Source organism: Tachypleus tridentatus, chromosome 7 (assembly GCF_004210375.1).
Source record: "Tachypleus tridentatus isolate NWPU-2018 chromosome 7, ASM421037v1, whole genome shotgun sequence".
Lineage (NCBI taxonomy): Eukaryota > Metazoa > Arthropoda > Merostomata > Xiphosura > Limulidae > Tachypleus > Tachypleus tridentatus.
The window spans coordinates 185,978,755-186,003,902 of record NC_134831.1 but is presented as its reverse complement, the minus strand read 5'-3'; the positions used below and the strand labels follow the sequence as shown (position 1 = coordinate 186,003,902).

At 31.6% G+C, this 25,148-nt stretch overlaps 1 protein-coding gene across 4 annotated transcripts in view; it reads left to right on the top strand.

The window, feature by feature from the left end:
- The window catches only part of LOC143257495 (3'-5' exoribonuclease 1-like), a 34,458-nt gene extending 10,052 nt beyond the window's left edge, over positions 1-24,406 (top strand). For all 4 annotated transcript variants that reach the window (XM_076516258.1, XM_076516261.1, XM_076516259.1 and 1 more), the window contains exons 3-8: positions 3,438-3,660; positions 4,105-4,188; positions 14,587-14,696; positions 15,087-15,210; positions 18,719-18,873; positions 21,735-24,406. In XM_076516258.1, the coding sequence (XP_076372373.1) occupies positions 3,438-3,660; positions 4,105-4,188; positions 14,587-14,696; positions 15,087-15,210; positions 18,719-18,873; positions 21,735-21,993 (955 nt within the window). In that variant the 3' untranslated portion in view covers positions 21,994-24,406. The remainder of the gene's footprint in view (positions 1-3,437; positions 3,661-4,104; positions 4,189-14,586; positions 14,697-15,086; positions 15,211-18,718; positions 18,874-21,734) is intronic.
- Positions 24,407-25,148: the final 742 nt, after the last annotated feature.

Here is a 25,148-nt window from a genome sequence, read left to right as displayed (position 1 = left end):
GTTATGCTTTTTATAAAATGGAGAACATTGCAAACTGAAAGAACTGTGAGACAGGAGAAGAAGAGTTAGAAGTGAAAAACGCATATCAGTGTATGTTAGACCTTAGAAACTGACTAGAGGAGACCTATCAACTTGCTTGAGAATGTATACATTCAGCTCAAGGTAGTCATAAGCACCTCTATGACAAGAAAGCCAAGGAACAAAGTTTCAAGATCAGGCAGAAGGTCTTGGATCTGCTACTCAGAGACAAGAATAAACTCACTCTGCAGTGAAAGAGACTTTTTGAAGTCCATGAAATAGTCAACAGAATTGACTATAAGGTGAAAGTGAATGGGAAGACCAAGATCTGCCAAGCCAGTCTGTTGAATAGGTACTTTGAGAGGGAAGCCTTCCTAATAGGTGTAGCTGTCACAGATGCAGAACCAGAAGATGGTGACTTTGTCGTAGAAGATGGATGCTTATTGGATCTAAAACTTTTGGGTGGAGGTGTACAAAGATTTTAACATCAGGAAAAAACTGACTGTTAAGCAGAAGAAAGAACCACAAGATTTACTGTGCCAGTTTGCAGATGTCTTCAGAGCTAGACCAGTCAAGATAGAGCTTCTTCAACACAAGATTGAGACAATTACCATGAATATAGTGAAGAAGAAACCCTTCCAAATGTCCTGTGTAATGATAGACCTGCTCTAGCAAGAAGTTAAGGTAATGTTTAGAAGCAGAAATCATTGAGCCTTCAGATTCATTCTACTGTTCACCAATGGTAATCATGAAAAAGAGGGATGGCTCAGTCAGCTTCTTTATAGATTTCTGAAAGCTGAACCTTGCAACAAAGTTTGAGTCTGAAAGTATGAACTACCCCGAGGAAGTTATGGTGAAACTAGATGGAGCCAAATTCTTGTTCTAAAGTTGACCTCAGTAAAGGTTATTTTCAGATTTTGATAGAGACAAAATCTAAAAAGAATACAGCTTTTCTGATAACAGTTCAAGAGGATGCCGTCTAGTTTAGTCAACTCAGTAGTGACATTCAGTTGCTTGAAGAAAAAGATGTTGCACCAAACACCAACATTGAGCATTGTGTGTATGACATTCTGGCCTGCACAACCATCAGACCATCTGAGTGCTATATTAGCTATTCCATACTGGAATTTGTTGTCATGGAAGAGGAGAAGTTAATCTGCATACAAGAAACACCAGCTATGATGACCAAGGAACAGATGAGCCTCTTTGTGATGAGAATTTCATCTCAAATTATGCTAGAGATACTGCACCACTGATTGATCTGACTAAGTTAGAATGTGAAGAACTATAGTTGAGGACATTTCAGAAGTTTGAGAACATTTTAGGAAGCTTTTCAGTCATTAGAATGCCAGATTTTACAAACAATTCATCATTCAAGTTGATGCATCATATGTTGGAATTGGAGCAACACTTTTGGAAAAACATGAAGACAGACTGTTTCCAGTAATGTATTTCAAGAAAAATCTGTTGTGTTGTGAGAAGAATTACTCTGTAATCGAACAAGAGTGTCTAGCCATCATAACTGCCATCCAGAAATTCCAGCACCACCTCTGAAGGAAAGAGTTCATCATTCAAACAGACCATCAGACCCTTGCATACATCCAGAGGTGTAAAACTCACAGTGTGATGATCATGAGGCAGGTTTTGTACCTCCAGGAGTTTTGGTTCCACATAGAGGTTATAAAGAGAACTACAGATGTTGGTGTATATTGTATGAGCAGGTTTGATGCATGAACTTGAAATGTTTTTGTATATGATTTTAAAAAATGTTAGAAATATGTTTCTTAAGGAAGACTTTTTGATATACCTGAATGTTTGAGTTTAATAAGAGCATTGTGATTTAGATAGTTTAAGTAGTGTTTTTTTTTTAATAAGTGATAGTTTTTTGTAGGTTTGTTTATAGACCTGTGCAAGTCATACATTTTGTAGTTCATTTGCTTTATTATTGTGTCATGTTATGGGAACCTTCCATATTTTCTCATTGTATTGATTGAGTATTATTGTATCATTGTATATCTTAGTGCATAGAATGTTCTAGGCCTTGTTCGTGCTATAAATATGCATACAAAATGTAGTTCAAGTAAGACATGGTAAATTAGTTAAATAGAGATAGATCTAGACTGCATAATTCTGAGTTTAGTCATAAAGAGCATATAGTGTTGATTTCTAAAGTGAAAGTATCACAGGTTATATTGTAATAACAGAGTAGAAAAGACACAATTTGTCTTGTGAATTGTGTACCAAAGAAATTGAACCAGCCTGTGCATACTTTGACAGAAAAGGACTATTATTTAAAGCTCTGGATACAACTTTGGTAATTAACTGTGCAACAAACATTTGTTTATACATTGTATTAATATTTCAAAACAAATGGACAGTGTGATGTTTATGAATGAGTCCCAAATACGTATTGTAAAAATGCAGCTTACATACATACATGAAAACCTGACATTGTAAGAAATGACTATTTTTACCCTTAGGTGGTCTGACAGGTAGTAGTGATGTTGGTTTTTTTTACATTGGACCCATAAGTTACTTGAGACAAGCAATGGGGAGTTTCATTTTCCTTGTTTACTGGATATATTTCCAAGTTACTAAGTCACACTGGAGCCTTTGAGACTGGTGTCATTTACCATAGCATGCATCTCATGAGGTAAATTATAGGTTGCCTTTACATGGTTCTGCATGCTCAGATACTGGCAACACTATAATTTATTTTTCTACAGAAGTGATAAGCACTTCTTTCTACTCATCTACTATCTCTTTATTATCATTGGTACTATTCTGTTTCAAGGTTATAATAGAGACAGATACACAATATACTGTTTGAAACTGATTCTTCCTGCCTCCTAACAGCAGTGATTTGTCAGAATGTGACAATATCTGGTAAAGACTGTTTAGATAAGGATTGTACTATATGAGAAATGATTATAGGTCTACAACTGTAATGATGATATGTAGTTATTTTGCATTTTCCTTCTGCATCCTTTCCATCATCCAGTTTTTACACTGATCTGTGTAAATCATTTAGTACATAGGTGAAAGGCCTATGATTATAATGATAATATGTTGGGTTTTTTTTAAGTTTGAGTGCATTAAAAATAATGCAGAAGGGGATGTGAACCAGGAATTGTTGTTTCAAAGTGATGGTAAAGGTGTCTCTGAACCTCATTTCCATCTTAAAATGTTAATGAAAAATATTACTGCATAAGTAGTTGATTATTTCAAAGTATTGAAAATAGGTAAAAACAATTGTTCTACAGCTAATTAGCTGATCTTTCACTGAACAAAATTATTTAATCAATCACCAAATTTCGTGTAATTTTGTATTTGACGGAACAAAAATATGTACACATATCTAGGTATAAGGTGCTCTTTTTGTATTTTATAGTTTGATAATATTGTAATAAAAATTATAGAGGTGAGGTGGATGTCCTTAAAAGAAGATTGAAGAACTTCTATAAACAGCAGAAGTTGAAGAAACAGGAGACAGAAAAACAGTTAAAGGATGCTCGCTGTCCCTATAATTTTCTCTGTGTTATTGACTTTGAAGCTACTTGTGAAGGAGAAAAAGTTCCAGATTATCCTCATGAAATAATTGAATTCCCTGCTGTTTTGGTTGACACAAGGCAAAAAGCAATTGTAAGCTCAGGTTTTGTTTATTTTTGCTGAGATTTTTGAACTCAAATTTGTTACAAACTACTATAAACAAGATAAAACATGTTTAGGTTTCCACAGTTTGTAGTTATGAGAATTGTAAGAAATACCTGGCTCATGCAAAGTATGTTTTATTGATAGTTTTAAACTGTTACTAATTGTATTATTATGATAGTTTAATGGACAATGTGATTAAAACTTGTAAAACCTTTTGTTTGAAATAGAGAAAGACAGTTCAACTAGCACTAGATATCCCTTTTACAGACTGATTGTTTAATTAAGATCCAGATTTGAAGTATTTTCTCGTAATTTGCATTCACTCTCACAAATTTTGCTATGTTTATTAGACCCTAATTTAACGTGATGTATGTGATTGTGTTTTAGATCTTTAAGCCATTGTAAATTAACACATCAATGATACTGTTCTAGGTTGACACTTTCCACGAATATTGTAAACCTAGCCTGAACCCACAGTTATCTGAGTTTTGTCGAAGTTTAACGGGCATATCACAGGTATGGTAACAGATCTTATTTAATATACACTTGTTTATATCTTTAATGATTTAGAATTATTAGCATGTGACTTACAAACAATATGCAATGTATTAAATATTGGTTTAAAATTTATCTCAGAAAACAGGAAATTAATGATAGTAGTGAGAGCTGAAATTTGTAACTTACATGTTAAAATACCAAACTTTTTCACAGAGAGTAAAATTTCTAACTTGTGATCTGCAACATTGCTGGTGCGGAATAAAGTTTGTTTTACCAAGTATACCATGTTTTAGCTTACTAAGAGTTGTTGCCTTAAAATCATCTAACAATTGGAACAAAGTATACAGGTTTGAAATAACAAAATAAAATAGTCTTTCAATCATATCTATTGGGTTTTGAGTTTGTTACACTTTACCATATAGTAACTGATATTAATTTAAGTATATGAATAATGTTATGACATTTTACCAAATTCCTTATTCAGTGTTAAAAAGCACACCTGCTGTTTAATGTTTATAAATATATATATATATATTGAGAATCTGTGATGCAAATTCATTCTTTTATTGACTGTACACTTTACTGCAGACTACAGTTTTCTGTCTTCAAAACTCATAAACACTGCTAAGGTTAGCAAACCAAGGAAATACTATTAGGTCTCTTACAGTGGTGAAGTTTATATAATATATAGGGGGTTCTGAGTCCATTTTATTCCACCATATAATAACCTAAATTAATTTAGGTATTTGAATAATGTTACGAGCTTTGAACAGGTAAAACTGCAGTCTAAAGCAAAGTGTATGGCCAATCAGAGAATGCATTAAGCTTCTACAGCACAGATTCTCTTTTCAGTTTCACCTCTGATGTTAAAGGAAAGAAATATTTACATATATATAGCTTTTGGATCAGTTGTGCATAGGAATGTGAACAAAAGAAATTTTATGAGACTCCCATCTGCTAGCAGTAAATGTTTATTGTAAGATATGCAGAAACACAATTTTCTTGTTGATAAGTTGTTCTTAATTTGAAAGGGCCTTTGGCAAGCTTTTTAATGCTAATTCTCTACTGTGTTATTGAAAATTGTGTAGTATGGGAATTTTGTTTTTGAGGTTTTTTTACCTTTTCATATAATTAAAGGTGCTATTGTTGAACCATCTGTGTTTTTTAAGCTCTTATTTTTTTGATTCAGATCATCATTTTATGTTGTTCCCATGAACTCTGATTTTAAATTGCAATTTGCATGACAAGAGAAAAATTAATTTCTTTTTATGCTTACCTTTACTTATAGGATCAAGATTCTAGCTCATTAAATCTTTTGTTTGAACCAGAGACCTTTAGAGAATTTAGTTTCACATTATTTCATTATATCTTTTATTGATGTCATCATAGGCATCCATATAGGGACACTTTCCCTCCCTCTCATAAGATGAGAAATGAAACTCTTTCTTTATTTATTCAACATGTATATGAATGTACTTGTTTTTATTCACCTACTAATTTCACACTACTGATTACACTTAATTTTAAATTTTAATAAAAGTAACCAAATTTTCAAACACCTTTACTTAAGATCTCTGGATACCTGCCCTGTAGCTAAATATTGAAAATCATAGCTACCATGCAGGCTTGTTGGGTATTGGATGTGGCAATTCTCATCAGGTTATGAAAGAGCTTGCTTATTTACTTTGCTTGATTTTGCCACCTTCCCAAAACACATTTATTCAGGCACTCATGAATGTCATAATAATATCTGGTTTTTGCTCACCTTCTTGCAACATCACTGAAGTTAATTTATTGTTTGAAATAATAGTTAATTTCATCTTGGACCTTTAGTTTGTCTTGGTTTTTTATTTCTTATCCTAAATGTTACTATTCAGATTATTTGCCTTCTTACAGATCCTGATAACTATTGTGAATGACTTGATTCATACTTTGCTTATCATCTGGAAAAGAAAATTGTTCATTTTCTTTTCATGTGAATTTTTTATATAAATAAATATACTGAAAATTAGTTTCAATTAAAGATGGAATAAATTTTAAAAAATACCAAATATTATTGAGTAACATAATGAAGAGATGACAAGAGAAACTGATAGCTTGGTTGAAAGCAAATTTAGGTGGCAGTGGTTGGAGAAAAAACTAGAAATAACCTTTGTTATTAGGAATAAATCAATTGGTGAAATGAAAACTGAAAGAATTGGTTAAGAAGGTTAATTTACCAGAAAATAATTTATGCACAATATGTAACTATCATGTCAGCTAGGCTTCAAAATAGTGATTTATAATTCTGATATGCTTAACTTTAGAAAAAAAACAACTAAACTGTCAAATGATACCAGATTTCATCAAATTACTGAAAAATTTAAGGGCATCATACCTGTCACATATAAGACAAACAAAAGAGGGACAAGGGAATGTACTGAATAGCTCCTAATTTACATTTTTCCAGAGCATTCCTACTGACTCCACCTTCCTCCAAACAAAATTCCAAGATTTAGTTGGGCTCAAAATATTTCAGACTTTGTTTTCCTTTGGCTGTGTTGGCTTCTGCTTAATAGATATTGTGGAATGGAGTAATACATAGCTATTTGTTAATTTGTTTAAAAATATACTTTTCTTAACAACAGAAAAATTACGTATTTCTTTTCTTCCTAATTAGTAGTGTGTTTACGTTGGGTATTTAGAATTATGTTGTAGTACTTGCATGTTAAAAACTGTTTCAATGAGTATGAGCATTTTTGTTTTCTGGAGGTTTTTAAGGTACTGTATCGTTTATTTTATAATGAGATTTATTTTAATAGTAATATTTTACATTATTAAAATTTTAAATATTTTTATGAAATCTTTGTTTCTAATTTGGACAAGTGCTTTTTATTGGAATTCAGTTGATACTACGAAATTGTTTATTTCAAAGAAGCGTAGTTATAGGTAAGTGATAGGAAAAAAAAGCAAATGAGGTTTTAATAGTTTGAATAGGATATTTGTTGGTAACTTTTATAACTATTTAATTAAAAGTTTTTCAATACTATAAAAATGCTCCCTTTATGACTCCTCACATTATAATGGATATACAGTGTGAAGAATGACAAACCAGTAATCATCATTGCATTTTTTTATATTACAAGGTACATATTTTATGAAATTGATGAAAGCTATAGGTTGATAAAAAATGTAGATTTTGTTTTCTTGTCATTTAGTAGTGACATACAAATTTGCATATAAAGTCATACAAGTCTTATGCTTTTATAATATTAGTAAGTCACAGTTGTGTTTTTAGTTAATGATACATTATCTGTCTGTTTGTGAAAGATGGTACAGTGTTTTATGTCAGTAGCAGGCCAGGAAGCTCATCATTTTTATGGCCTTGGATTTTCTCTTATTTTCAAGGGCACTAAGGCCAAAACATTTATTGGAGGCATTAATGTTAACAGAATAGAAATTAATTTCCTATTTAGGTTAGTAAATATAGTATTATGTTTTTCAATGGTGGATTTGGGAAGCTGGATTATCCTTCCAAATTATGTTTACCAGGTAGGTAAGTATTAACTTTATCCAATGAGACTTATGATGTAATATAGTAGCTTTATGTTAAAAAAAATTACTGCTTATTTATAATAAGAGCATCAAATTAAGCTTTTGATTTGAAATTATAAACAGTGATTTTCATTTAATTTTTCCTGTCCAAATTAGGTTTAGCTGTCTTTATTATTACCCTCTGGTGTTTCTGCCTTAGGACATTGTCTTTGGTGCTTTTTGACCCATGTGGCTTGACATTTAGCCTCATTGTGTAAATGCCACTAATCCACCACTTATTAACAGAGTCCTTTGAGCAAAAGAGCTTTTGTCTGTGCCTCTCTATAAAGACATGCAAAAGGTCTTTTATAGTTGACAACTTTAGACCCAAGTGCCAGTTCCTAAGAAGTAACTTACTGATAGAAAACTAGCATTTTACATGTGCTATAAGTACAGGGCACACAAATAAGATTTTCACTAAATGGAGGAAGTTTGGGTATTTGTCAAACTTTTCGTTCAGTATCCTACTCTACAGAAGGACAAGTTTTTCATTCCCAAGGTGATAGGCAATGCTGTCTTTCAATTTCATTTAATTCCTCTCATGGCTAGCCAAGTCTCATCCCCTCTGTTCCAGCAATTGCCTCAAATGCTCAGTGATGGTTTGTAACTCTTCAAATCCATAGTCTAATAGAATATCAGATGAAGTAAAAAAATTGGATGTATCTGAAACATTTGATTCCTGTATTACAGGGTCATCCATCAAGGAATGAGATCTTTGATTAATGTATGCAGTGATGTTCTCAGTAGCCTTACACACACAACTTTCATGAACGAAGATGCTTATCTTTCTGCATATATAATTTCAGAACCCTTGTACTCAGACGTGACTGATTCAGGTTCATTTAGTTTGGTGAGAATTAGCGAAGTGTATTCCCCAGGAGATTATTTTTATAGCTTTCAATTTTGTTTTGGTTACAGAGCCATCAAGTAGAAAATCAGACTCCTCTTCTCACACCTACTGGCCTTATATTCTTTTTCAGGATTCATTGATAGTGCTTTCTTACATTTAATTCTATATTATCCATAAGCAATATAAAAAACCTTGAATGTAATTTGATAGTATAACATGATCTGCACGTTCCCCAAATGATTTATAACTTATAATGGAGAGAATAGCTGTTAAACATATTTCAACGGGAAATAAAATCTAAAGATAAATAGATATATATTGTTACAAGTTTAAAGCTACTTAGAATAAACAAATGTAGTTATATTTTACAGTCTGAAGTCATTCCAGAAGTTAAAAGAATGATAATGTATATGTATTTCAAATTTTTTCTTTCATTTGTGTGAAATTGACCAACCTTGTATAGAGTTAGGGGAAATAAAATATAAAGTTTGAGTGAAAACAAACATTAGAAGTATATTTAGGTGATTTTGGGGATTACACAAATATAATATGAGATTTTCAAGATGAAGGAAAGTATTTTTAATCTTGACATGAAAATCTCTTTGCACATGGATTATTTAAAACAAATACTATATTCACAGATAAATGTGTTTTTTTAGCTTATTAAAAATATTTCACTAAAAAATATGATTTTTGTGTGTGAAAGACCTATGATGTTTACTGAAAGATGCCAAATTTCCTGAAGACATACAAGCTATATTAGAAGTTAGTAGGATTAAATCTTTAAAGACTTTGAACAAATACAAAGCTGTCACTACTTGGTCAGTCAAATTGAAAGATATTGAGAAACTAAAAAAAAAGAAAAATTAATTACATGAAACATATTTAAAAAAAATATTTTGTTGAAAGTATCTTTTCAGTAAAGTACATGTATAGTTATTCTTGTTAAGTGCTGCCTTCTATATGCAAATTTTTTTTCATGTGTCACAAGCCATGTGCTCTTACTTACACAATTATTTTGGTTTTACTGCATGTTACACACAAATTGTCAACCTTCTAACAAGACGTGTATGACACAATCTCCTGACTTGTGGCTTTTACTATTTGATTCTACCAAACTATAACTTTTCTTTTGGCAGTGTTTTGTGGGGTGTCTGTTTTCATGTTTCTTTTTCTGTTACTTTTATACAAAGTGGAAAGATTGTTTATTAATTTTACTACTATTTAAAATTTTACAGTTTTCTCTGCAGACTTCCCTTATTCTTTTTTATTTGAATAACTTGCACAATTGCATCATTTCATGATGAATACCAAAGTTAGTATGACCACTTTGGAGGTTATACTACCTACTCCTACCATCACATGCTGTTTATAGGTCAGAATAAATAGACTTAGAAAGTTTCATCATTTATTTGTCTAGAGATTGTTCATTATCTGAGTCGACCTTCAACACCTAGTAGTGATTAACTTTCTCCTGAACAAACCAGACCTGTTTACAATGATGATGATTTTAACAGCCTTTTTTCTCCAGCCAATTATGCTCTGCTTTTTCATGCCTCTCCTGTAGAATCTGCCAGGCCTATTTAGACATAATTTCTCAAGCATGTTCTGTTTTATCCACTTTCCTAATTTCTTATAATCCTATTTCTTTTTTACGATATGACACCCCTTCATCTGAATATTTTGTTTTCCCTCCTTCTTAATTTCTTTCTCATCTGTGAGTTGATGTTAGTATGCCTTACTTTCCATGGGTCAAGAATCAGTTCTAGCTTGCCACTTGATTCCCAACAGTTAGAATCACTACTGCCAGTTTGGGGAGTTGACCTTGACAGTTCTGTCCATTTATCCCAAAACCAGTTTTCCTACTTTCATATTATACTTACAACTTTCCTATGGTACTTGTCCACCATAAACAACCTTTCTGAGGCACTCCACTGTTTTTCTGAGGAAATTTTGTGGTATATCTTTATATTGGCTTGATTGTCCTACTCAGCTTTCTCTCTCTACAAGTGATTTCTTTGTTTTTGGTACCTTATGGGGAAGGCGGCTGTCTTTTCTAAGTTTATTTCCTGAAACTTACCTTTGGGACTTACATATGGGTACATTACTCCAATGGCTCATTTTGGGGGAAATTCTTGAGTTTGAAATCTCATGTGGAATCTGTGAGGCAACATTCAACCCTTTTGTTCTTGGTTGCATGTTTGTCTCAACTTGAACCCTTGCAAACTCCTGTTTCTGTTTCACCTCCAACACCCTCTGTCAATTACCTCTTCCTTCCATTAGGAGTTCCATCTCGACTTGCCACTTTTATCAGTGCAGGTCTCATTGTTGCTAACAGTACCAGTATTGATCCTGTGGCTTGTTTGGCCAGTTTTATTTATATATGATGTGAATCATTGGATTCTTTAGGTTCTGTCAAAAGGAATTGTGATTCAATTCCTTTCCACACCCCTGGTGTTTCCTAGTCTCATAATCTTTTCTGTTACCTTGGGATCCTATTACAAGTTCATAACTGTCTGAGGTGGTACAGACTCTTCTCTCACAGAATGCTATCAACCCTGTCAGCCATTCTTCCCTAGGCTTTTATTCTAGGTTGTGTGTTGCACCCAAAAAAATTGGGAACTGGCATCTTAACAAGTCCAAACTTTTCCCACAGCAGGCTTCCACTACAGGTTTGTGGATGACCAATATATAAATATCAAATGCCTATCTACACATTCCTATTTCTTATTTGTACCAGTGTGCTATCTTCAATTTTCTTGCCCTTTGGGCTTGCTTTGGCACCATATGTATTTTGTTGTGTGGTGAAAACATTTTGCCCAACTTAAAATTGAGGTGTGTGCTTACACAACTATGTAGATGACTAGCTTTTGTTCGTTCATTCTGAAATTGCATTTTCCCATTACACCCATCTCCTCTTTTAAGAAGCTGGTTGAGTGGTTTGGATTATAAATTTGGAGAAGCCTTTTCTGTGTCCAACCCACTAACCTGTCCACTTGGGGTTATTTTTCATACACCTTTTGTTTTACCCAGTACCATCTTGTGTTTACCACCCCTATCCTCTATATCATTATGTTCCTTCTGGATTCTTGGTTCTTGTTATTGAGCAGTCCTTTTGGATTGGGATGTTATTGTGGTTTTTCTCTACTTTATTTTACTTCTGTTTGAAATTTTATCCAGTTGTTCTTTGCTTTGCTTGTCCATAAAGACCTTCTTCATACACTTGTGGATATTGTTAGTTTGATGTATTTACCATTAGTATCTCCTGCATTCTGTACTATTTCACATGTGTTCTCTTTTATCTGGATTTTTTCTGGATTCTTCACCCCATTTTATCTCCTTGTTCTTCAAGTGGACTATGGGAGTTGTTGCCATTTTCCAGTTCCAAACCATTGGGTATGGTGAACCATGAATGTGATGTTCTGCTGGTGTAGATGATGCCAGTGCTCCATTCATGTGCACCATCTTTTTCCTACGGGATCTGAGGGTTGATGTTGTGCCTGGATTTTCTGATAGAATCTAACCTTCCATAGAAAAATGTGCCAAATTATTTCAAATTGCATTTAAAATACTTGTAAGTTTTCATAACATTTCTTAAATAAAACTGAAGCTTTTATTATTACTAAAGAAGAAAACTCTAGAGCATCTAGGGATGTAGTAGCTGAATTGGAACACATTTTTTTTAAGTGGTAGTTCAGTGTCTTTTCAAAATAAAGGGAGGAAAAAACTTTAAAAGAGGTATCATGCTGATTTAAAATGCTCCTTGACCTTAAGACGACATTTGTCCTAAGAGTTGTATACGACTTTTAAGCACTTCTCTCCAGTGGTTGTCAGTATTTTAAGCATAATAAACAGTGGCTTATTCAGGTAGGAGCTAGAGGAGGCTCAGCCCTAGGGCCTGTTGATAATTTTATTCTATGTACAATTACATGGGATGTAGGGCCCATAAAAATTATTAGTCTCTGGGCCCACACAACCTTAAATCTGTCACTGGTAATAAAATGTGACCGAGTTTTCAATGAAAACAATTCACTTATGTAACAGTACATATGTTGTTTTGTTAAAACTGTATGTGATGGAATAAAATGGATATTTTTTTCAGATTGAGTGTACTAGAATTACTGTAGAACATATAAAAATTTCCAGATAATAAAACCATTGTAGGCCTGTGTAATTATGTTTACCATAGAGTTAACTGTCAAGTTGAACATGAACAATTACATTTTTTTCAAGGGAATATTTCTAGGTTCTTTACCAAACAAATGCTTTTGTTATGGAGACTGTTTCCAGGTTCTTTAATGAAGTCTGCTATCATAGATATTTTACTTTGTTGATTGCACTTAAACCTTTGGTTTCCAATCTTCTTCCAACTGCCAACCAGCTGGTCCTAACACCAAAGTTTGATGGACTGCTATGTACAGTAGAAAAGTTTGAAGTCTCTTAGATTATGTTGTAAAAACATAAATTCAATTTTTATATTTTAAAATATATATATTTTTCAACCATCTTGTGAACCTGTGGTTGGGAACCAGTGTATGTTGTTTACTGATAACCTCCTGAAGGTTTTGTTGGTTACAGTTTCAAGAATTAGATTCCTGTGAATGTTTTAAGATAATATTTATGAATTGGTTTCAAAAAGAATTTTGTGCTATCTCATTTGAAAGGAAAAATTTCTATATAAAAATGAAACACCTACAGAATTTATTCTTTGTTTAATTCAGTCTTTGTGGACTCTCACGCTTCTTTATTTATTAAAAAATATTTCTTAAATCAGCATGGTTAACTTGCTACATGTCTGTTAAATTTAGAGATTGTAATGTTATTTAAGAATTGCATTTTTTTAAACATTTGCTGTGTTACAAAGTTTGAAAAATATTAGGGAGTCAATAAAACTAGCAAGTTATTTAGATATTATAGCATTGTTATGTTAAAAACTGTTTACCCTGTCTATGCTAACTGCTATATTATTTTATTTTTGTTATTATAATATGATATAATTCATTTTTTAAAAGTTTGCTGGGTAACTCTACAACCAAATTTTCATTTATTGTTTACATGAAAAAAAAACAAATAAAAAACTTCCACTGAAATAATACAGTACTTTGAATTAATTAGTGTTGACTGTATACCTTTAAAGTAACTTAAATAAGTGAAAGAAATTATACTATAGTCTGTTATATGAAAGTTTTAATTGCTATAGCTTTACTGTATAAAGTGTAAAACATAATTGGAATAAGTAATAAAAAAACCAAGAGTGTTATCAGATATTATTAACTTTATTGTAGTGACAACACTTTACCTTTTCAACTAGGGAGTGTGACCTAACAAAAGAAAAATTTGATTTGTTATTAAACTGCAACAGTTTTTAGATATATACATCTGAAGCTTTCGTTTTTAAGAGGAATGTTTGGAACAGTAGTGGGACATTGTTCGTATTGCATCACATAAAAATACTTTGTTATTTGATCTGATAGTTCTTGTTACATTTGCATCTTAGAATTCAGTTATGTAATATTTGTATTTTACTAACATTTCTTATGTATATAACAGTTTTGTATGAATATGACTCTTGTGGATTGCTGTTGTTTGTTCTTGTTTATAAGTCTTTATTTTGGAAGATGATATCTGAGTAGTGGTACAAGGTCATTCTACATTTATACTCTCATTGGCCCTAGTGATAATAGTTATGGCCTGATATAAAATATCTTTAAGTACCTGTAATTAAAAGAAATGTTTGCTGTGATACTGTGTTTATATTTTTATTATCTTTAGTCTGTAATGTACAATTTCAGATGCTACACATGAGATTTGAAGTTCCATTTGCTATTCACCCTGTAAGGAGATTATTTTATCACAAATAAAGATTTAGTGACATTTCTCTCTCAAATTCGAACATGAGTTTGGTTTAAGTGTTTGAAATTAATGGCCTTTTTTTAAATTCGGTAACCAATTTTCAGTTACAATAACCATTGAAAAAGTTTATTTATTTATAGGAAACAATTGATGGTGCTGATACATTTCCAGAGGTGCTTCAGAAGTTTGAAAATTGGCTTAAAGATAGAGGCTTAGGAAGTGACTATTCATTTTGTATAGCAACAGATGGGTAAGGAGCTTAATGTTAGGATTGTAAAACCTACTCATTTTGTTTCATGTGCCACTTTACAGTGATGTCTGGTGTTACAACAAACTAAAAGAAAATTTTATTCTTTTATAGTTATGGTTAATTTAAAACTTTATTAATTGTTTACTTGATACAAATACCTCATGGCCTGACTAAATGAAATAACCATCATTTGAAGAGGTTCATGATTTTCAAACATTCTTAGAAGTTACGAATGCATTAAATTAATAGTTAAAGCTTCTTTTGTAGTTCATGGGATAAAAATTGGTACAGTTCGTGTATTTTTTAATTTGTAAATACATATTATTTGTGCATGTATGTGTGTTTGTATGTGAATAAATATATATAATATTGCTATTTTAATTTTTACAGACCCTGGGACATGGGCAGGTTTTTACATCTACAATGTCAATTTTGCAAAATTCCATTTCCTAGGTGGGGAAGAAAATGGGTTAATATCCGAAAAGCATACACTAATTTTTACAGAACTAAAAGTGTGAGTTTTGAATAATATAATGCATTTCTTTCCTTTTGTTAAATTGAAAAATCTAATAAAACACTAGGTTTAACTTAGTAGCTTGGTACAGTTTTAATATTATTCAGTAGTCTTTATTAGTTGTCTGTACGTTTTATTATGCCATTCAGAAAAGTAGCATGAATACTCATTTTATGCTTCATATGCTTGAGAATATGCAATGGTTGAATAGATGTGTCATAAAAGTATTATATGTATACCTATTTTATGTCACTTTTTTCAAACAAATAACCTTCTTGATAATGCTGTATACCATTGCTTTGGAAAGATAGAAAAGTCTTGTCATTGACCTTTGCACTTGTGACACCTCATCTACAATACACCACATTTTGCTTATATCTTGGGTATGAATTCTTGGAGGTCATTTTCAAGATGGTCCTGGTACCTTAAACTGATCCATATTTCTCTGTTTTCCAGTGCCATTGAGTATAAGAGAGATCCTCATCTTGGAAATTCAAAATCCTCAATTTGATGACAGCATTATAAATGTTTTGTGTCATAATGGGCTGTTGCACTTACAAAAATAGATGAATTTGCAGTAGCATCACAGTACCAACACAATGCCAAACAGTTTCAGAATGTAGCTCTTATATAGTCTGTTCTTACATGACTTTTTATGTTGGTTGTTGTTGGCAAGAGGATTGCTGATTTACATATTCAGTACTTTTTTGTATAATATACATCACATTCTGTACTTCTGATCCTTCAATAAAACTTGGTAATTAATGCAGTAGTCAGAAGTCTAATAGATGATCTGTACTTTCTAAAACAATTATAAAATTTGTGTTTTCAAAGATATATTAAATTTACTTGATTTATAGTTATTGTGTAAATATAGATATCAATGTTGATTTAAGCAAAAAATTGTGTCTTTAGGCTGTAAGAAAACTAGATCAGTTGTCTTTAATCTAGACATTCATATCAAAATTTATTCTTTATACTTTCATATTATCGAATTAGTTCATACCCAAGAGAAGGTGATTTGTTTAATGCTTAGTGAAAGATATTCAAAAACCTGACTAGTGTTAAAATAAATTAAAAGAAACTTTTACCATTTTATAGTTATGGTTCATTCCAAACATTGTTAATTGTTTATTTGATACAAATACTTTGTGGTCTGACTGAATGAAATAACCATCATTGCAAGAGGTTAATATGACTTAATTTACTACAGCTAAGCCTTAATTTGGAAACATAAAAGAAAGTATAGGTCAATATTTGAAGAAACGTTTTTGACCTTAATTTACATTTTGTGGATCATTAATTCAGATCTTTCCAGTTTGTGTATGATTCAGTTTTTACTTTGTGTTCATTTTGAAAGGTAGTAACATGTAGTTATGACAACAGATGCCATATAAAACTGTATGCACATTTTTCTCTTTTCATTACATAAAGACATTTGTATTAATATTTATATAATAAATTAAGGTGTGTGTCTTGGGAGTTTAGCTAGGAAAACATATTCCCTGTTAACCTCGTAAGTAGTGTTCAAACATAGAACAACAATCAATAATTTAACTTGGTTAGAAACGTTGGAAATTCCATAAAACTCTTACAGTAGATTTGTGTTAATTACATTGCTATTGATAGTCTCCCTCTTACTTCCTGTCTGTGGAGTAAATCAGTTGTAACTAATGGGTGTAATTACCTTTAATTTTGGATATATACAACACATTCATTAATTTTTATGTTGTCTTTGAGGGTGACGTTAAGATGGAAAATCTTGAGAGGAGTTTTAGATTAGAATTTTTTTGGGGGGAAAGCACAAAAGTCTGAATTAATTAATGTTAATACAATGTATGTACTATATAACAAAGATAGGGCATAGCCTCTCCCCCAATAATTGTTACAAGCCCAGAAAGTAAAGTTTTAGTTTCACTTCAAAATTACATGTAAGTTTCAAATAATGATGAATGTAATAATCTAAATGCATTAAGTGTTATACAGGTAGGATAAGTTTTTTGGTATGTTTTTTTTAGAAATTTTCTAATATTATCCCAAATTTCAAATTTATATAAGTAAATAAAAAAATTTTGTATAAGTATTTTGGAAAATTGGATTTCATCTACATCTCAGACTTCCCTCATGTTAGGTGAAGCTTAATATTCTTTTTGTACATTTCTTAATAACAAACTATTTTCAGTTGGTTATGAACAAGCATACCTTTGAATGGCTACAATAGAGAATATATTGTCTGTTTTTGAGACTCAAAAATTCACTTGCTGTCCCACAATAAAACCTGTATATATCATCTACTAATAATATTTCTGAAATAATGCTCTACATTTGTGTTATTTTGTAATTAGTGAGTAGGTTCTTAGATTTGAATGTTTCATAAAATATGTAATGCATTTACAGACATTCTGTTTTATTTAATTATGAATTACTTTAAGAATATAATAATAAACTTGGATAAGTTTACTTAGATTGCAGGAAGGGTACACAGATCACAGACAGCTTATTGTGTAGCTTTATGATTAACAAAACTAAAAAGGCCTATATTTGTTTGTTCTGTTGCTATAATGTTGTGTGGCTAGTAAATAGTATATTTACTTTATAGTGTCAAGTAAATGTTAGATTGTTAATTAATAATAATATTTGATAACTGTTAGACATTAATATCTAGAAACACAACAAAATGGAAACAGTAGTGTTTGACAGGAATAATGTTAAGCAAAATAGTAAATTTACTGCCTTTTAAAAAGTTTATACCTGATAAGAATCATTGTACATAGATTTTGTCCTCAATGACTGAAAGTAAGTTTTTATATTCTTAATATTTTATATGTATTATAAGTAGTTTCAAATTGTTTTGATAACACAGCAGTTTATTTAGGCTAATTTGCTTAGTACGTTGAATTATTTACCATCTTCTTGATACCAGGCACAACTTGCTCTCGTTTGCCTTGATGTTATAATGTAAAGCAGCTGTTAACACTCGGTTCTTTATATTAAAATAAAATTCCCTCTTATTCAGGTTGGAAACTTTATTTTAAAAAATGATATGTAATAATATTAATTAATTAAAGTGAAAATAAATAAATAAGTTATTAACTAAATATCTTATAAAAGTTATCAAGGTTGTTACTAATCAGTTGCCTCCATGTGGTTAGTAGTTCAAAGTTACAAGTAGCACCATGCTACCTAGAATACTCACTAACAAACATGCTGCACTAAGACTCTGTTAATTAGAGGGATGTGAGCCCATGATTTTGCCAGTGATCACAACTGTTGTATCATTTAACTGTAACCATTTAAGTCACAAGTTTATCTTCTCAAAAGATAGCTTTATGATGTGTGTTACATTTCCTTTCATATACTGTTGAATTAATGCACTAATTAATGGTAGAAATGTGTAGAAGTCATTATCCTGCTTGTGATATTTTTATGCCATAAGCATAGTTATATCGTGTGATAACATTTTTGCAGATATTTATTATGCATATTTGACTATTTGCATATCTGGCAGTATTCTTTGGTACCAATGTTGGAGTTGCTTGGACTTAAGTTCGAAGGTCAGCAACACTGTGGATTTGACGATGCTCGGAACATTGCTCGAATTGCTATATGCATGTTGAAAGATGGTGCCCATCTTAAGGTGAATGAAAGAATTGATTGGAACAGGTAAAATACTGACTTTCTAGTTAAGTGAACCATACAAGTCATCTAATACTATTTAATTTCTTAATCAGTTATGTTTTTTTTTTTTTAAAGTATTATTCTGTTTTATTTGTCCCCATTGTTGCATCCAGTGACTGTTAGTTTTCCTCTTGTGTGGTCTCAAGGGTGCATAACCATTATTCAGTCATGCACTGATACAGATCCACTCAATTGGTCTGTAGAGGTCACCAGATCTTTCTTTTTCTTCTTCTAAAAAAAAAAAAAAAAGAAGTCGTGGCCCCAAACAAAGGGGTTCTTCACCCATTTCTCCTACTAAATAGAAATGGACACTTTAATACAATGAAACTGTCAAGGATTTCATTTTGATTTGTTTCTTCATACAAACAACATTCCTGTGATCTGCTGATGCTGTCACCTATTGATACGTTTCTTAATACAGAAAGCACGGGTTGTGTGATGGATGAAATGGTAGGGAATTTCTTTAATATGTTATGTAGCAATATAGAAATCTTGAAGATTTTGACTTAGAAAACATACCATCACAGCCCTTCAAACAATGCTAGTAAGTATGAAAACATATAGGTCTACTTGGCTCTAGATTTTATATATGTATATGTAGAGAAATATAATAAAACAGTTGATTTTTTATCCCAGAGATTTGTGTAAAATGATGTCCTACAATAAGGCTTTTGAAGTGTAGAAATTTTATATAAATAAACTGTTGAAAGGTTGTGATTTAAATAAAAATTATGATTTGGTATCTCTGGGAAAGTCTGATGTAGAACACTGCATTGTGTAAGGATAGGTCTCATTTTCACATTCTTTGTTGATCTTGGCAAACTTCTACGTGATCCTGAAATGTTAACAGGGTGCCTTGCTTGTAAGGCTTCTGACTGTCCCAGGTACTGCAGAATTGAGATGAGATTGTGACTGTTCATCTGGCAGTCTTGGATATCTTCATAACAAACTATGTATGCAATATGTTTTTCAGTGATTTTTGTAGTTATCATTGACTATATCTAGCAATGCTTTGCCTAAAGAAATAATGTTTAGGAGTCCCATAGAGATCATCCGAGTGTAGGTGGTAACCATCAAAGATTTAGTTGCAACTGTCAAAAGTACCTATAGTCAATAGTGATCTTTTGTTCCCAAGGATGAACCAAGAATGGAAGAATAGTCCTCAACATAGTTCGTGAAAACTCTTGATCGAAGAGAAGACCTTTTCCAGTTCTTTTATGGCATTTCAGATCATTCCTGTTTGTGATAGGTTCTGTGTGGTCTAAGAAAGTTTCTACCACAATCATGATTTACAGACTCTACAGTAAACATAGTCAAGTAGAAGAAAAGAAACTCATTCAGTATAAACTCTGACATATCCCAGGTCATACCACCAGAATTTAATAATTCACTCTATGATATTCAAGTTCTCACTAGTTCCTGACAGTTAAAGTATTGAAAACACACAACAGGTTTAAGAAATATTTAAGAGAACAAAATGAACATGGAAGCAAAAGAAGAAGGAGCATAAACCAAGGAATGAATAAAACAGAGATATTTACAGAGTTACATCTAAACTGGTCTGTTTCATTACTTGAAACTTTCAGAGTTACATCTAAACTAGTCTGTTTCATTACTTGAAACTTTCAGAGTTACATCTAAACTGGTCTGTTTCATTACTTGAAACTTTCAGAGTTACATCTAAACTGGTCTGTTTCAATACTTGAAACTTTCAGAGTTACATCTAAACTAGTCTGTTTCATTACTTGAAACTTTCAGAGTTACATCTAAACTGGTCTGTTTCATTACTTGAAACTTTCAGAGTTACATCTAAACTGGTCTGTTTCATTACTTGAAACTTTCAGAGTTACATCTAAACTGGTCTGTTTCATTACTTGAAACTTTCAGAGTTACATCTAAACTGGTCTGTTTCATTACTTGAAACTTTCAGAGTTACATCTAAACTGGTCTGTTTCATTACTTGAAACTTTCAGAGTTACATCTATACTGGTCTGTTTCATTACTTGGAACTTTCAGAGTTACATCTATACTGGTCTGTTTCATTACTTGAAACTTTCAGAGTTACATCTAAACTGGTCTGTTTAAATACTTGAAACTTTTCTCCATATTAGATGAAGAGAGGTGCAAGAGTAATGCTAATGTTACAAAACTTTTACATGAAACTAAAGCTCTAGTTCAGTGTCCCACAGTCCCAGAAAGCTCTAGTTCAGTGCCCCACAGTCCCAGAAAGCTCTAGTTCAGTGCCCCACAGTCCCAGAAAGCTCTAGTTCAGTGCCCCACAGTCCCAGAAAGCTCTAGTTCAGTGTCCCACAGTCCCAGAAAGCTCTAGTTCAGTATCCCACAGACCCAGAAAGCTCTAGTTTAGTATCCTACAGTCCCAGAAAGCTCTAGTTCAGTTTCCTACAGTCCCAGATTATATATATTAGCAGTAATTTCCATGATATATTTCCAAGGGAGATAAACTTCCGACTCATACTAATCAGTAAAAGTATCTGTACTACCTCTTGAAATGAGTTCACCTTCACTTGGGGTGAGCACAATACAGAAGCAGGGCCAAACAAGTATATGCCTAACTGAATAGTGAAGATGTTATCTGTGTCTCTCTTCTTGATAGACTTGTGTCATCAGAGGTTAGAGGACTAAACACAGAAATATTATGGAGTAAAGAAATATGCTAATATTGTTTTATGGCATATTGGTCAAAAACCACTGATTATAGATTTTTCTTATTTGGTTAAGTTTTTAATAGACAGGTGTATAGATTATATTAAAATATATTAGTGCTTTAGAATTAGCACTGATGTTTATCTACGATTTTATATGAAAAACATTTTCTACTTTGGTAGTTTAACCAAGAAAGGAGAGTCAGAGAGCAAAGACTCTGATACATCCGAGAGCAGTAACGCTGTGACAGCAGCTCTTAGTGACATCACACAAGATGGAATAAATGAAGATGCAAACAATGCAACCAAATCTTCTGATTTGACACTAGAACAAGTGCTAACAGAACTAGAAAACCTTGGAGTAGACCCTGACATTCAGGGATGCGAGTCGGTTCTTCTCACACATCGTTTACAACAACCAAAAGATGAAGAATCAGTTTAAGAAAAAAGTTGTCATTAAATTGTACTTCAGAGGATGTAACAGACCATGTCATTGTTATCTTTTGTGAGATATAAATTTATAAATCTATGCCATAATGGTTTCATAATTTCTTTTGTATAAAGAAGTGATTAGCACAGATTCAGAAATATTATTGAATAAAATGTTGAAGTTAAAATATATCTTCAACGTATGTATATATATATATATCCAATATCTATTGTTCATTCAGTTGTGTATAATGTTTCATGTGAGTACTGTAAATATGAAATACATGTGCATTATTTTAGTCTTAAGTTATTGACAGTATTTTAGTATGAAATGGAGAAAATAAAAAATAAGTTAATATACATGAACCTCTGGGAGGTTAGTGCATTCTGTCCTCTTTGTATTAGAATGGTTCTCAAGTTTTTGTTGCTGGTTGTAATTAGTAAATAGCATTGTAGGTTTTGTTGTGTGTCAGTCTTACAGATAATGACTAATGATTCTCCTCAGTTTTCTTTGTATATCCACTTTCTTTAATTTCTATAAGGATCTTAATTTTCCTTGGTAATCATTTATTGAATTTTCTTTTCATTTTCTTCAGTGTTTTTTTTTTCAACATAAATGATTACATCTATCTAAAAGTTTGATTTGACTGTTAGACCTTCACAATTACTTTGTTCTCCTTACATGTAGAAATGTTTTTTGTCTAGCTATTGACTGAATCACTGTAACGTTTATGTCGAAATTTTATTTTCACAACTTTGTGTGATACATTTCTACAAGATGTTTTTTTTAAATTAAATTAACTGTACTCTTCAATAACATTAACACTGTTCATTTTCGTGTTGTGACATAAAACTGATGAAATGAGTGAAGGTATTTTTGTAAAATAAATCAGTTATTAGTAGAATAGTCCTACCTGCATACTGGCAACTACAAATGAAATTGTCATGTCATTTTGGTTTGGTTTACAAGTATTTTTAATAATCTAATGAAATTGGGGAAAGAGATTATGGTTAGGCATATGACAAAAGGAATTAGTTACTACCTCAGCCATGCTTTTATTAGCAAGTTGTTCAAACCCCCCAGTGGTTTAAGAAAAGCAGATAGTTAAAACTGATGTGATACACTACAATACGTTAGTGGCAGTTGGTTGAATGGAAATATATTTCCATTTAATTAACATTCAGATATATCAAGTATGAATTACAAGGATACCTTAACACTTAAGATTAAATGTATGAAAAGACTTCCTTAATTGATTCCTATTTTGCAGAAATAATGATCTTGTGATGTAGCATTTAGAATGATTAATACATAACTTGCTTTTATAATACTCCCTCAACGAATAAACCTTCCTCTGTTGTATTTATTTAAATAAAGAGAAGTGTATGAAATTAGCTCATTAAATATTTAATATTTTTAATTATTACATTCAAATTGTTATATTTATATGCAGAAAACATTGCATTAAATGCATAAATGGTTATTAGAATAACATGTTTTACTTTCTGTGTCAAACATTACTTTTATATTTGAATATTCAACACTAGAAGCCTCTCCAACTGCAAGTACAATTTTCCTGAATCAGGGTACTTTTCACCCATTACAGATTTGTTAGTAATCTAAGATAATTGTTCTCAAACTTTTGGGATTGCTGAACCCTTTAACTTGACAAAAATAAAATTATGTTACACATTTAACTGTCACTTTAGTCAAATAAAATAAAGATATATCACAGCTTAATTGTTACTTTATTAAAATAAAATAAAGATGTGTTTCACTATAGTCAAAAAACTTTTGTAGAGAGTGTTGTCTCTGTTGCTTTTAGTAAAGTCATTTGCTGCATCAGTTAATTTTTGTGGTAACTTTTTTGTCACCTTTTTACCACTACACAAAACGTTTTATACTTTGGTAACACTTTGTGTATTGTCTACTACTAATGCACTAACTTTTGTTTTGTACTTGTGTAACATTTCATGTAATGCCCAATATTAATACAGGCCTGCCATGGTTTTATTATCTTTAAATTTATAGTGTTCTACAGTAATTCCTGAATGCTGAATCCAAAAATACCCATTTTTCTCTATCAGGTACAGATTTTTCACGATTATGAACTTTTACATAAGTGAGTCATTTTCATTGAAATTAGGTCATATTTTTTCATTATTAAAATGTGGACAACCACTGGCCATAAATTTTTCTAGACCAGTTGTGATGAGAACTTTATCAATTATTCTAGAACCCAAGTGTAATAATAGCATTAAATGTTAATTGTGTTGAATAAAATAATTTCATTTTAGTATGAGTTTTTTTCTTCCATTTTTGTAAAAAATCCATGACAATAGAAAAAAAAATTATTTTTGAAATCTGCATAGCTGAATTATGGAAAATGTTATTGGAATAAAAAAAAACTTTTATAAAGTTTAAATTCACAGGCCTGTGTAGTCGTCATTTTTATTGTGTAATATTTCATGTATTTTCCATTACTAATACACAATAACTGTTGATTCATCAGAAACAATATTCTTAGCCTGAAGCTTAAACTTCCCTAGTATATACTAGAACCATTTAAAATTGAGTGACAGCTCCATATTTACCAAACTTTACATCCAATTTAGTTCTGAAATATGTATTCATCAAAAGCTTGTATTTTATTTAATATAAACTATAATAGGTGTAGTTTCACTAACATTATAATTTTTTATGCCAGAAACCTCTCTAAAACCACCCTTTTCTCCTTGAAACTGCTCCTTATTCCAGGAGATATATGGTTTCAGAGGTTCCCTCAGAAGTGATCTCCAGACTGGAGCATATGGTTTTTAAGTGCACTCTCCAGGGCTTTGGAAGTTGTTGTTTTGAAATAAGCACAAAGCTACACAATGGGCTATCTGTGCTCTGCCCATGAAGGGTATCGAAACCCGGTTTTTAGTATTGTTAGTCTGCAGACATACTGCTGAGCCACTGGGGGGGCTTTGGAAGGAGTATCAGATGTATAGTATATACTCCAAGGCCATATGTACCTTTTCACCATTAAATATAAATATATAAGCTACAACTTTGGGATAATGAAAGTTTTTACTGTAGTCTTCACATAAAACATTAATTAAAGAAAGTTAAAAATTACAGGAAATAGTATTAACAAACTAGTTAACCAAAGGATTTTTACTGTG